General features: G+C 39.5%; 1 protein-coding gene across 2 annotated transcripts; it reads left to right on the top strand.

The window, feature by feature from the left end:
• The first annotated feature begins 11 nt into the window (after positions 1-11).
• On the top strand, positions 12-13,466 carry LOC113664121 (uncharacterized). 2 transcript variants are annotated; one of them, XM_027179721.2, is made up of 14 exons: positions 12-173; positions 3,378-3,740; positions 4,389-4,705; positions 5,652-5,839; positions 6,693-6,833; positions 7,438-7,538; positions 8,053-8,099; positions 8,290-8,385; positions 9,045-9,152; positions 10,063-10,173; positions 11,038-11,139; positions 11,991-12,012; positions 12,594-12,703; positions 13,176-13,466. In XM_027179721.2, the coding sequence occupies exons 2-14, from the start codon at positions 3,403-3,405 to the stop codon at positions 13,226-13,228; spliced, it is 1,734 nt and encodes a 577-aa protein (XP_027035522.2). In that variant the 5' UTR covers positions 12-173; positions 3,378-3,402; the 3' UTR covers positions 13,229-13,466. The 2 variants fall into 2 exon arrangements, with proteins under 2 accessions (XP_027035522.2, XP_027035521.2); XM_027179720.2 differs by having other exon boundaries at positions 11,988-12,012.
• The last annotated feature ends 1,048 nt before the right edge of the window (positions 13,467-14,514 follow it).

Here is a 14,514-nt window from a genome sequence, read left to right as displayed (position 1 = left end):
CGTTTCATGAGCCCTTTCTGTGTATCCGTCCAGCGGCTGCCCCCAGTAAGCGGGAAAATCAAGAGGAAATAACGTTAACTTGTCACTCTTTGTACATTTGCATGCGAGACACTTCAGGATTATTCGCACCTTTGAACAACACAGGATACCCGTCGTGTTTATCAGAATGTAAGGTAAGTACACCTATGTTATAATTTTTTAGATTTCGATGGGAAATACGCGACTAGAGGCGGAGAAGTTGAGTAAGTTGGCTTCCTGTCTACGAACACTTCAGACCTCGTGTAGGTACGATGACGAGACAAAAGTTTTATAACAACCAAAACATAATCAATTGTTTCCCGAATACAACGATGATAAAGCGAGTATTTCCTGCGTCAATGCATCGCCTGTTTTTTTTCTGAGGGACAGTGTATGTGGAAGATTACGTCTAGCTTCTTAAAGGCACAAGTTTTATTTTTTTCGTTACGAAAGTCGAGAACCTTTTGTTGTCGTCGCGGAGATCCAAGGGAACATAGTTGTTTCCGGTCGCGGAAATGAAAACCATGGAACTAGAAGACAATGTTGTTTGACAATGCTTGGTTAATTGTATGTTCTACTGAAATGTTAAAGGGTATAGAATGAATGATTTGCAGGTGCGAGCCCTAGACAACAGGATTGCACGGTATATTGCATGAACTGCTACTCATTTGCAAAATGTATTCTCGCTGTAAATATGACCTCGTGTTGGAAACTGTCATGACTTTTTGTTAGCAATAGAAATTTATCGAGTCTAATCCCATTTCATTACTGTTATGACGATCGAAAGCTTCATTTTTTAACCATTCTTTTGAACAGAAACGCGAAAGTGTTTTCTTCAAAATTCGTATTACTACATTTTTACTCAAGATATTTTTAGAACTTTTGAATTGTTGCTCTACTAAAAAGACATTGCTAACGCAGAACTTTTCGAAAATATTTTCAAATCCATAAGTCAAAAAACCCACATTCTTTTGTTAATCTGTGTCGCAGTAATTTTACTGTAAAGTATAGAAAATTCAAAACACGTTCAGTTTGAAAGACGTAATATCCTCCTTCGCAGGAAACACGTAATCTGCTCTCTGAAGCACGTCCAATGTGAAATATACCTACTACTGCCGGCTTCGCTTCAGCGAGTTCATCACGACTGTACAATTCGGTATTATTTGTTTTCTGTCAGGGAATAACAATAAAAGTGCTTGACATGTTCATTCTGTAGTCGCAATAAATATTGCGATTCACTTTTAAAGCAAGCTCGCTCAGAAACTGACTACTCACACTACTCACGGGGGATGTAATTTAGTTATTTATTATCGACGTGTGCGAGTGACACGGCTTTGGCTTTTGCGTGGGAGTCCGCTACGCCTCAAAGTTCTGCTGCATACAGATATTTACGTCAATTTCATTATAAAATGCGTGTTGTTTTCGTTTTTTTTTTTTTTTCTTCTTATTTTCGTGGACAGAATTCCGCGGTCCTGTATTTAAATCCATTTTTATTTGTCGCTTTATTACTATTGTCTTGCACGGATTGTCAACTTTAACCCCGCGAGCATCACTTTGAATGTCGATATATTTATCTTTATTATGCCGTTCAGGGCGGTTTTTTAAGGAGTTTTTCCAGAGGGTGAAATACAGCGTCACCATTGAGATAAAAGCTGCCAAGTAGTTCCTTCATGTGCTAATCTTTGTTTTTAATTATTAGTAAAATCTCTTTTTTGTGATATTTTTAAGTTTGAAAATAGATTCTTCTGTAACCCGCTTATATTACGGAGGTGAAATTGAATCTCTTTGGGTAACCTTGAATAATTTCCGCGAAAGAGGCTGTTTGCATTTATCTTGTTATTAATCTTGACTGCAATTTTTTGTTTCGAATGTCTTGAAGTTTTCACTAAGAGGTTTCGTGCGCCAAATCTCTATAAATAGTACCATCATCTAAATATAGCAGTTTGTTCCTCAACAAACTAATCTTGGTGACAGTGCCTGGCGACGGACAATGGAGAAACATTCGACGTCCTGTTCCTGCTTTCAAGGAAGGAACAACTGAACATAATTAATGGCAATAAAGTTCATTTGCGTTTCGATTTCAGATTTCTTGCAAAAGGCAGGAAAATAAGCATTTACCGGTTAGAGCTTGGATTAGATTGTTTTAAAGCGGAAACCGCATTGATGTTCCTGTTTGTGCAAATTGAAACCCCGGTTATTTGTACGTTCGTTTGCTGTATCAAGACGCTCTTAGATTCCGTAATGTCATGCACAATGCAGCATGATATCTTGCGAGTGACCTTTAGTATTGCTCTGACTGGATCATCAGGCAAAACGTCTGTTAGTGGCACGAGAAAATGAATCCTGTTGATCAAATATCGTGATGCCCTTTCCCTTTCGAATGCCGTCAGCTTTAGCTCAGAATAATTCTTCCTAAACCAAGGGAACAAAGGCTTTAGTGTGCATCTAAGTTTCTGAAATTTGCAATTCGCAATCTGTGTCAAATTTCTCCATCCTTAATCGCCTTCGCTCCTTTATGTCATATCATAACAATTACGGAGGTTTTTGATCTTACCAAACTGGTACGCAAATTGGCTTTTGATCACGTTACTCTACATTACATTGCTTTGAGGTATGATTTCGCTGAAGTAATATCGAGTTTATTTTAACATTTAAATCTAGATGTGTGACGCGATGTTAAGGCCCTTCCTGAAAGGGCTTAATTTTCTAATACTTAACGAGCTCTGCAAGAGTTTGTTTAGCATTCAAATCATGTATCGACCTGTATCCTGCTGGTACGTTATCAGATACTTGACTCATGCGTTTGGTATTTTCTTCCGCTAAAATAGCGCCGTTTTCCTTTTACGCTGCATTTATGAATATCATTGGCCTCTTAATTGCCCCTGCACGTTGTGCAAAAATTCAATACTACATTAATTTTTAGGGTCATCATATAACTAACTGCCTCGGAATAGGTCGGAAACTGTTCGGATTGAGTTCGGTACCTGTTCGGAGAGCAGTTCATGAGCTTTTCGGGACGGATCAGAAAAATCTCTGAACCAATTCCATGAGCTTGAACACGAATGAAACTTATTTTTAACAATTTACCAAGAGATTGAAGGATGAGACAAATATTAGGGAATGTCCGAGATTCCAGTTGTTATATTTATGCGGTAATTAGAATACGTGACATCGTAAAAGAAAAGTCTTAAGGAGCCAATAGGAACTCAAAATAGAAACAAGCGCGGGAAAATACGGGTGACCAAATTTGATTTTAAGAATCTGATTGGTTGGAGACCCATCAAAGAACTAAGTCAAGCAAAACCACAGAAATCCCGAATTGCTCCAAAATCTGATCAAGCTTTGCTCTTTTCCTACAGCACAACTTGAACTCTCCTGGGTGAAATGCCGAAAAGAAAGCGCGGAGTGTGGAAGCGGTCTTCGTGTAACCCAAATAGGGTTCCCTCGTCCACTGCTTTTGTGAAGCCTAGGGACGACGAAGACGCGGTGTCCATCTGGGTCCAGTGCGAGAGCGAGAGCTGTCAAAAATGGCGCCAAATTTCAGCCGAAGAAGCCGAGGGCTTAGGGGACAGCGCGTGGTATTGCTGGCTCAATCGTGACACGCGTTATAACAACTGCTCCGCCGTGGAACAGAAAGCCAAGAAACCCAAGCATATGAAATTCATATACAGTCTGCTTCCCCAGGGAGAAGTGGTCATGGCTAAATTGTCGGGTTACCCGCCGTAAGTGTCTAACTGATTTGCTTACGACTATTATTGTTCCTTTAACTGATTGAACTTGCATTGAACGCAAAAGCTCAGCGAGAGGCGATGAGAAGTGAGCAAGCTTCAACTAGACGAAAGCCTAGTACCTGATTCTAGGTCGAATTGAAATGTTCTGGTACCAGTTCTGGGCCCATTTGTATAAAGGGTAGTTAACGCTATCCAACGAATCAATCGCTATCCAGCGGATAAGTGATTGCAAAACGTATGGTGTTATCCACCGGATAGACTTTTATCAAGTGGATAGCGCTATCCAACCTTCGAACAACTGGGACCTGATTTTCTTAACAGGGAAAGGAAAACTAGAGAACCTGGTGGAAATTCTCTCAGCAAGGACGAGATTCAACGACTACGTGTTCTCAAACATACAAACCCCAGGTCGGGAAATCGACATCTAGACCCAGCGGTCGGAAGGAAGTGCTCTCACAAATTTGAATGTTGTTAATGAGCCACTGGCTAGTAGGTTGTGGTATTAGAGGCCTGGTGTAGAGTCTTTGAGTGAACCAACTTCTTGTTCCTGTCTATGATATCTATCACCCTTTCTTTGTTTCGTAATTTTCGGAGATTTCTTGTTCGTCCAGCTCATTATTTAATTTTCTTTTTAACAAGTTGGCCAGGAATACTAACCCGTGATCCAACTTGCGGCGAGTACTACGACGCACCGCTGGACAAAGAGAATGAAATCACCCATTATCACGTAGAATTTTTTGGTCAGCCTCGTTCACGTGCATGGCTAGTGCCAGCCCGCGTGCATCCGCTGCGCTCCATGAACGAGACTAAGATGGTTCCTCAATTCAGAAAGATTCAGGGAAGGCAATTAATTGAACTCAAAAAGTCGTACGAGTTTGCGCTCAAGGAAGCACAGAGCTCCCTTAACACGACTGCAGAGGAGAGGATAGAGACGTGTCACTTCAAATATGTTGAGGGTGAGTCACTGAAGTGATATGCCTACAATTTTGCTTTGATGTTGAGGAGAGAATACAACCCAGGAACCTGTAGACTGGAGCAATTTTTATCATCGCTGTGAAAACTTTGTGAGAATTCAAAGAGTAACCTAGGCAATCGGAAATTGTCGTCAAATCTCCTAAAAATGCGGCTATAGATACCACCATTAAAAAAAAAACTACACAGTAACCTGATTGCATAAAACTTTAAACCATAAAACAAAACTTTAACGCGTGCTTCACCAAAAGCCTTCGTTATGGTTAGTGCCAAAAAACGCCATTTGAGTCCAGAATGCCTTTTTGAGTAGCTTATTGTTCAAACAGTTTGTCAAGATTTGGAAAAGGAATAGTGGGACTTGATTTCTTCATACTAGCCTCCAAAGCAGGATGTTTACACATTTGATTAGAATTTTCTAACGGTTCGGTTCCTCTTTGGACCCCTCAAAACAAGGTCAGTGTCATGTACGCTTTTTGCTGTACTTAATGGTGGGGATAAAAGTTGTGTGATTTTTGGAGCACACTTCTCCTCAATGACGATCTTCTCATAAAGGTATCGCAAACTAATGTGCCAGACCGTATTGTAGTGACGATTTTCTTTCTGTAATCTTTTTGAGAAATCAATACTTTTAAGTTAAGAGATATTTTTATTATCTGAATTTTTGCAATAAGTTTTGAACGTGTTATGACATTCAGCAGAGAGAAAATTGGGCTTGATCATGATTAAAATCATGAACATAGAGGAATCCACATGAATTGTAGCAATTTAGTGGGATGATGAAACGATCCTTCGTTTCCAGGGTTCACTCTCTCCAGCAGAAGAGAGAGGACGTTGGAAACGAGCTCGCAACTTAGTTGGTTCGAGCATTACTGAGGGCTCTCGAGGTAAAAGTTCATCTCATATTTCGTTTTCCTTGAACGCATTTTACAGAGGAAGACAAACCCAGCCCTGTTGCAGTTAGCTTGGAGAGAACAGCTCCAGCTGAAAGAGTCAAGGTACCCGCCAAAATTCCCGCACGCCGCAAAACCGATACTCCGTTGAACTCTCCGACGATTCCTTTAATGGCGAGTGAGCACTTTGGTGTCGAGCAAGAATGCTTGGCAAATCCAGAGTTGAAGGTATGTAATGATTGCGACGAAGGATAACAGATTTATAATAATGTAATACCAATTTTCTCCATTTTTAGTCACCCTTGCTCTTTCAATGAATTTTTCGTTCCTCTTTTGTTTTCTTCTATCTCAAAAATGTAATACATATTTGAATTCCCTTGCGGGAAAAGAATTTTTGCACGTTGCAGAAAATATTAAAATATTTTTCCACAAAATATCAAGAAATAGTCCTAAGGCCCAGTTGTTCGAAGGCCGATTAGCGCAAACCCAAGGTTAAATTTTAATTTCGGGTCATTTTATTCCCTTGATCAAAAGCCTTTTTGGGAAAATTTTCTCTATTCTTTAAAGAGCATCCAATAACAATATCCTAAACAAAAAGAATTATACTGAATTTGTTGTTAAAGCTTTCAGATCTGAGATCAGATTTCACACCAATCCTGGGTTATCTTAATCCAGCTTCGAACAACCCCGCCTAAAAGTTCAAACCTGGCGCTTGTGGGCAATGGCACTTGTTGCATATTTTAAAACGGAAGTCAGGAAACGTGAATCAATTACTCCAAGTCGAAGCTTACTTCTAAACTTCCCGTGAAAGTAATGTGAGATAAGAGACTTGTCTTTTTGTGACCGCTTATGAAGTGAATCAATATGAGGACGACCACGCGAGACGTGGTGAAGGACAGCCTAGAAACAGAATGGGGTGCAGGGGTTAAGAACCTGGAGTGAAGCAGCCATTGCTACAAAAATAGAGCAGTCTGGAGATGTAGAGAGAGCAGCTCCAGCAAGATGGCTTCTTCTGGCTCGTAAGCTGATGTCTTTGGGTAAAAAGTATTTTTTTCTCAATTTTACTGTTTTCTGACTGTAGGAAAAAGAATTCCTGGAGCGTCTGCAGGCGTTTTCATCAGAGCGAGGAGTCACTTTACCCAGAGCACCAGTCTGGCGAGGAAAAAGCATCAATCTGTTTAGATTCTACAACTTGGTTCAGCAACGTGGTGGATTTGAAAAAGTAAACTAGTAGGCGGTGTGCATAAACATGTTATGTCACCTTGTTTACTTTTCAACGGATAAGAAAGGGTCGTGATGCGAAAAGACTCCAAAAGTGGAGTAAGCGTGATCAAATGATCAACATTTCCAAGTTTGAGACAGCTAATGCTGATTAAATTGCAATATTTCTGAACAATATGAATTTTCCCATTTTTTCCTCACGATTATTGATTTTCTAAGAAATTGAAACAGTTGCGCGAAATCGCATTTAAACGAAAGTGGCTTTAAAATAATTGCACTTCCCAACACTTTTTATAAGGTCATCGGTTCGCACCGTGCGATTTTTTTCTCCCGGTTGACGAGGTGACACGACACGTCTATGCATGCAAAGTGCTCAGAACCTACAATTGAACGTAATAAATTTATTGGTTTATTTATTTTTCATTTTTCTCAAGGAGGAAACTAAGGATCGTAATTTAAAATAATCATGGTTGTCACAGTTCTGGAGAAAGTCAGAGAAAGATAAAATTATTTGAGATCAGGAATAAGTCAGGGGATTTATTGTTGCTTTTTTGTTCTGTTTGTCTGTTTTGTATTTATGACTCATTATCTGCAATAACATTCAGGTCTGTCAACGCAGATTGTGGGACGAATTGTATAACGAGTTGGTAGAGTTGAATGAGATATATGAAGGAATAAGCACGCCTACACAAGTTTTCTACCAAAAGTAAGTAAATGAAATCTTAGACCACTTACCTTTCGTTCGTTCTACAGTTTGTCAGCCCCCCCCGCCGGTCTGTCTATTCGAAACTTCGTTCCTTCTTGCTCTTATTCATTTGTTTCCCCGCACTCCTTCCCTTGTGCATTTTTTACGTCCATTCTTTCGTTCATTTATTTGATCGTTGGCTCATTCGATCTTTGTCTCCCCCTCAGTTCGCCGGTCTGGATTTTTTTGTTCGTCTTCCTTCCATCCTTGAATTCTTTCCCTCGTCTATTCAATAAGAACCAGGGGATGGACGAACGAAAACACACGAACAGCAAGACGGGAACGAGGGAACTAAAGGGTGGACATACGAAAAACGACCGAACGATGATCGAGCCAAATTAGGCGATCAAGCACACAAATCAACGAGGAAACACAATAGATGTACATGTTATCATGATTGATAAAGGAATAGACTCTACTTCTGTTGTTAATACTGCGTTGACGATTTTAACACCTAGATCTTTTTTGTTTATAGATATCTGATGCCTTTTGAGCATCATCTTAGAAATCAAAAGACAAGTGGTACGCAAATTTTTATCTCATCTTATTTAATTTATTTATTTCATTTTCTTTTCTTTTCTTTTTTTTGTTTTTGGTTTTGTGATTCAACTCTGACCTCCTCTTATCAACTTGACTTCGACTGACGCCCATTCACCACGTTCGGTTTTTGTCTTATCTGTTTGAATTTCTCAAAAGTTCCAATTTGTCTTAGACGATGTAACCAGACCGCCATCTCAGGCTAAGTGGCCAACCTGTAAACCAGTCTGCCAGTGGAGAAGGACTTCCTGCTCGTCAGCTGTGGACGAAGGTACGTTGCTGTGAAGGGACTGCAACACCATATTTTGAGTAAATTTTCGTCTCTTGTTAAGATTACTGTCGACCACTAGGGGTATGTTTTTGAAAATTGTCTGTCATGGTAAAGGAAAATAAATTTATGATCAGAATTAATTCTTATTTTAACGATTTGTTAGCGCACGTAAGCCCTTAAACACAAATTTGTGCACTAAATTGAATTACCTGCCTTCCTGTTTGCACGCACGACCAATAAACCGCGCAGTGAAATCAGCTGTTGTTCTGCAAAAGGGAGTTTGACTTTTTCGATATTCCCCATAGAGAATCTCCTTTAAACTCTGTGAATGAATCATTTCCCGATCTTCGTTACTTAAGGAGGCGTAAAGGAAAAAGTACTTGGAATATCGAAAAAACCTCACTAATTTTGGCGCATTAATAACCAATTAACGTTTTGGCTAAATTTTGTAATGATCCGTTAAATTAAGATGCTCTATTCATTCGGCCTCTAAAGGTCTACAATAACCTTATAAGAAAAAAAGAAGTTGAGTACGAACCAAAACAGAAAAGAGATGGCTTAATTCTAATATGGGAAAGATTAAAGCGGGTTTCCATTGATGAACTCATTTTTTTCAAGATTCAAAACCGTGACATCCAATTTGTTGTTACTCTCTCCAGGCGAACAGATGGTGCCTCAGAATTCCCATGCAACTCACAAACAAAACGCAGATTCGACGAAACATCTTGACAATCGTGAAAATGCGAACGACGCAATGGTAAATAGGGGTAAGTTATTTCAATTCCATATTTTATGTTACCCATTTATACTCCCAAGTCGAGGGGGATAAACCCCACGCCACGCCATTTCATCAGGTTTCCCAGACAGTTCTCTGTTACATATTTATATTCTCTGGTTGAGGGGGATAAACTCCAGGCCATTTCATCAGGTTTCCCTGGCAGTTCTCTGTTACCCATTTACACTCCTCGGTTGAGGGGGATAAGCCCCACGATATTTCATCAGGTTTCCCTGACAATCCTCTGTTACCCATTTATACTCCCGGGTTGAGGGGGATAAACCCCACGCCATTTCATCAGGTTTCCCTGACAGTTCTCTGTTACTCATTTATACTCCCGGGTTGAGGTGGATAAACCTTACGGCATTTCATCAGGTTTCCCTGGCAGTTCTCTGTTACCCATTTACACTCCCGGGTTGAGGTGGATAAACCTCACAGCATTTCATCAGTTTTCCTTGGCAGTTCTCTGTTACCCATTTACAATCCCGGGGTGAGGGGATAAACCCCACGACATTTCATCAGGTTTCCCTGGCAGTTCTCTGTTACCCATTTACACTCCCGGGTTGAGGGGATAAACCTCAGAGCATTTCATCAGGTTTCCTTGACAGCTCTCCGTTGGGTGAGGCGGTTAAAAAAGAGAGTAAAGTTTCTGGACCAAAAACCAAAACAACATGCCCATTCAGGACCTGTACAAGGACTACTTGCCGATAGGAATTTTGCGAATTTATTCCTGTGTTAAGCCGTGATATGATCTTGTTTGATAGTAATCCTTACATTTTCGTTTTTTTTGGTTTTGGTTTTGGTTTTTTTTGTTTTTTGTTTTTTGTTTTGTTTTTTGTTTTGTTTTGTTTTTTGTTTTTTGTTTTGTTTTTTGTTTTGTTTTGTTTTTTAATTCTTTGCAGCTTTCCAATCATGCACACTTTTAGCAAGGGAGGCGGGTCGGGATGAGGTTCCCAGTTCGAACCCAGATTCCCCTCACCAGTCGTTTGGTGGCTGTTCTTTTGATAGCGATGGTAAGCAATTTGTTTGCGAGATAAATCATTAGATGGATGATTTTTCCAGCGCGGTTAAAATGTGGTCATAATTTATGAGATCGATCGATCATTGCTCTTATCGATTTTCTGTTGGTTTTGTCTGTTTCTTTGTTTTGCTTTTTTTTCTAGTGTGCATTTGGGGTCCATTTTTGTATTCACTTTTCTCGTTGATATTTTTTTGTATAAAAAATGGAAAGTATTAATTAGAAAAACGGAAAAAATTGTTCGGCTGATATGACAATCGAGATCTACTGATTCTGGAGGATAATAAAACAAAGATGCTTCTGAAGTTCATTCGGTCGTAGTTCCTATACAGCCACTCTTTTCTCCGAGGTTAAGTCTGTTCCTTTTTTCGTTTGTTTGTTTTCTGTTGTTACTTACGTCAGTTGTTGTATTTATGTCTGTTTGCAGACTTTGCTTTTGTGTTTTTTTCTTTTTTTTCTCTCGGTGGTCGTTATGAACAAAAATATATCTTGAATAAATTAATAACCCTAAGCACTGTACCCATACAAAATGTTCCAGTTTTGTTGTTGTTTCCGGTATTTCGTAGAAACCAGGCTTACCCCAGTATAGCGTGAAATTGTTTCAATGGTTTCGTTTAATTTTAGATAGATAAGTAGACTTTGGATAGTTCCATCCGAATTTTGATCGTTCCGTATAATCTCGGTCGGTGCTATAAGATCGTGGATAGGTCTGACAAATTTTGTACGATTCCCTTTATTTCTAGAAAGTTCGGTCTGACCGTGGATAACCCAGGTGTTAGGAGAGACCGCGTTGTGTATTATTTAATGTTCAACTCTCATAGTGTATCGTAAACTGACTATTTGTACATTTAAAAAACAGATGACGAAAGCACAAGTTCCACTTGCGAAGCAGCGGAGCGAGAACTTCAACAGCTGGAGAGATTACTGTTGTCGCTTGAACCCTCCCTCTACCCTCAGACAGGTCAGTGTACTCCTCCTACCCGTGTCATGCGCGAGTTATGAGCATAGTACGGTGTTGTCGTTCCAAAGCATAAGTAAAGGTATGAAGGGGCGAGGGAAAATAAGGACAGTCAACTACAGTCCATAGTGAAAGTTGATATTCTGGTTCTCTCCAATTCCATGTTACTCATGGCGAAGCAGCACCATGTCATACACTGCACCCAATTTTCAAACGTTAGTCTTATTTTCAGTATATTAGCTCGTTTAAACATACGCCATTACCAAAGGGTGTTGACTCTTGAGCCCTCACTTTACCCCCGGACAGGTAAGTATAATGACCCCACCCGTGCCATGCATGATTTTAAAGTATTGAACGGTATGGTGATTTCGTTGTTGTCTTGGCATAACGTAGGGAGAGGTAGGATGGGGTGAAGGGAAATAGGAACAGTCTCAACGATTATGATGACAATTAATGTCGTCGTTCTCTGTCGAAGCCCATATTATTTTTGAGCAAGATACCCTATGCCGATTATTGTGCTCCAGTTTCAAAAGTTATTTTTATTTTTAACAGCGATTGCTCGGTGAAACGTCGTCCATCACCTGGAGGTGAAGGCGTTCCAGTCGAGCTGCATTAACTAAAAAAGATCGAGAGAGAAACAGATTTTATTTGCATGCTAAATATAATTTACAATGTGTGACCCTGCTAACTACGTGTAAAACACGGAATAGATATTACATGCAGTTATTACTACATGCAAAAAGTTATTACTACATACAAAAGTAGTTGAACAGAATTTGCCTAAGCTGTAAAATTTCGAGAAAGTGATGTTTGTAAGATTAAACTTATGTACCCTTTTGTTTCTCTTCCAGAAGGCGATGCACTCTCTAAGAGCAGGTTAGAAGTATTTTTATTATACTAGAGAATCTCATTCTATCACCTCGCGCTCTCCGAAACTACTGTAAATGTCCTACGTCTTCTTTTCGCACTATTTTTAACGCACCGTAAAGCAGACCACTTTTACAGCTTAAACGTAAATGGTATCAGATAAATGACAGTGACAGTGCTACCAGAGTTATGCAACAAAAAATGAAGTCGCCAGAGTTCGGTGCTTATACAATAGTCGGCTCCCTCTAGTCCAAACTAGTTTATACGCTGTGGGACTAACGTTTCGAGTCGGTTCCATCTTATTTCTGACTTTTCAGTGAGATGGTTCCGTCTGATTCCGGACGAGATCCGTTTGATTTTGGACGGGATCCGATTACGTCGGATTTCGGACGGTTCCGTCCGATTTCGAAACGTTTACGTCAGATTTCGGATGGGTCTGTCCTTTCTGGCGTATTCACCCGATTCTGGACGGTTCACTGCTTGTCAGAAAAAGGGATTTCTTTCTTAGTTTATTCGCGTATTCAAGCTTATTGTTAATAGGTAAGTTTCCAGCCACATAAATTCTGTCACTTTTTTTTTCAATAAAATAGAGAGCAGCAAGAGGTAAAACAGTTTCCTCACGCAGAGCCTGTAGGTGTAAACGGAACTGCCGAGGAAGTAGACCTTACAAAAACTTTAGATGAAATGGCCAGAATAGAAGGTAATGTTTAGCGGGGGTCATTTAATCTCTCGTTACATTGCTTGAACGAGGAACTGTGATTCTTTGTCAAACGCGTCGTGTTACCTGGCGTCTGCCCACAAAGCCTTTCGCATAAGAGAATTGTTGTCGTAATGCTCCCTTGTTCTGCAACGAAACAAACAAATATTAAGACGTACTAATCAGATTTTATTTTCAAGTTATTGCATGCTTCGCGAAAAATTGCTAGGTCCCTTAATGATTCGAAGATTTATTCAGTTGAAATTTTGTCCCCAAGCACGTTCCTTTTAATTATTATCTTTGATGTCTCCATTTTGAAAGTCATTTACCTTGGGTAGTCAAATTAAGCTTGCTCGTTCCTGTTTTGTCGCACTTTGTAATAAAAATCTGTCGCACTTAATCGTCCCTGTGAAATCTAAATGGCAGATAAATAACATATATATTCATTCCGACTATTCCTTTCTTCATTCTCTAGGAGCGATAGCAGACTTGAATACATTGGTTGCATTAGATATGGAGCAGCTGTGATTTGTGATATGCATGTATCGGACTTATAACGTACTCCCTCAGTGAGTATTTTCGGAACGAACAGATCCCGGAAATATTTGTAGATAGCGGTTTAAAAGAAGTGTTCTCGTTATTTTCGACGATTTTGACGAGCTGCCATAGTTTGCAGCCATCTCCAAGACTGATTTGTTTTCCCTTGGTGTCTAAAGAAATCATGGTTTTTGTCAATGTTTTGAATAAATCATTTGTTGAAGAGGCATGTGGAAGTTTTATGACAAATTGATGCATATGTTGCCAAAGTTGTCGATTCACGCCTTCGAGTGACCACTTGTCATGTTATATCGACTCTTCGAAAACTGGAAATCCACCCGCCAATAGAAACCCTGAGGCGTTCCATGTAGTCTCAGTTGACTCTATTCCGACTTCAAGGTTTTTTAGCGGCGTAGGTTCACCTGAGAAATCGTTGACGGTTGTTGATCGAGTGCGAGCAGCGAATCAGTACTGCTTAAATCACAAGCCTTAATCTGTTTCCATGAGGGTTTTTTTGGCTATTCTTCGTCGAGTTTCTTTTATTAGATGAATGACATAATTTTTTGGCTGAAAGAAAAATAAAAACACCTCTTGGTATCTCAAGTTGCGCTCTCAACGGATCGTCATATGATTTTATTGATGATTCTTCAAGAATAAATTAATGGTCGCAACAAATCATCAAATGATTGTAATGGCGATATTTATTGCTCACAATGAATCATCGAATGATGATAATGGTGACAGTCGCTTAAAATAAATCCTCTAATGATTTTTATGATGATATTAATTGCTCACAATAAATCATCAAATGATGATAATGGCGATATTTATTGCATAAAATAAATCCGCAAATGATTTAAATGATGATATTTATTGCTCGTAGTATATCATCAAATGATTGTAATGATAATGCTTTTAGAATTATGCAAATGACTTCGACTCGAGCGCAAACTGAGCATGCACAATCATTTACGTTGTATTCAAGATGTTGGTCGATGAAAGCTAGAGAGATACCCGCGGGTTTGAGACAATCAAGGGGCAATCGGTGACCTCTTTGGTGTAAAAAAAAATTATGCAATGATATCCTTTTTTAGCCCGATTTACGACTGCATCTTGAAAATTCTTTCTTACAAATTGGTGAATTTTTAATTTGCGAAATAAGGTCAAGGAGAAGAGTCTCCTGATCACGCTGATATGAATAAGATTTCCGGTGAAGTTTCCATATTTTGTCGGTGAACTGACTGAATACATCTTGTAACTTGTAGCAAGAGAGAACT

This window comes from Pocillopora damicornis, chromosome 9 (assembly GCF_964200805.1).
Source record: "Pocillopora damicornis chromosome 9, jaPocDami1.2, whole genome shotgun sequence".
Lineage (NCBI taxonomy): Eukaryota > Metazoa > Cnidaria > Anthozoa > Scleractinia > Pocilloporidae > Pocillopora > Pocillopora damicornis.
This window is presented reverse-complemented; position numbering and strand designations above follow the sequence as displayed.

Excerpts from the sequence above, each read along its gene's own strand:
- LOC113664121 (XM_027179720.2), top strand. The coding sequence starts at position 3,403 with ATGCCGAAAAGAAAGCGCGGAGTGTGGAAGCGGTCTTCGTGTAACCCA. Across the intron at positions 9,153-10,062 it reads CGACGCAATGGTAAATAGGG|CTTTCCAATCATGCACACTT; the intron begins GTAAGTTATTTC and ends AATTCTTTGCAG. Across the intron at positions 12,013-12,593 it reads GATGCACTCTCTAAGAGCAG|AGAGCAGCAAGAGGTAAAAC; the intron begins GTTAGAAGTATT and ends TCAATAAAATAG.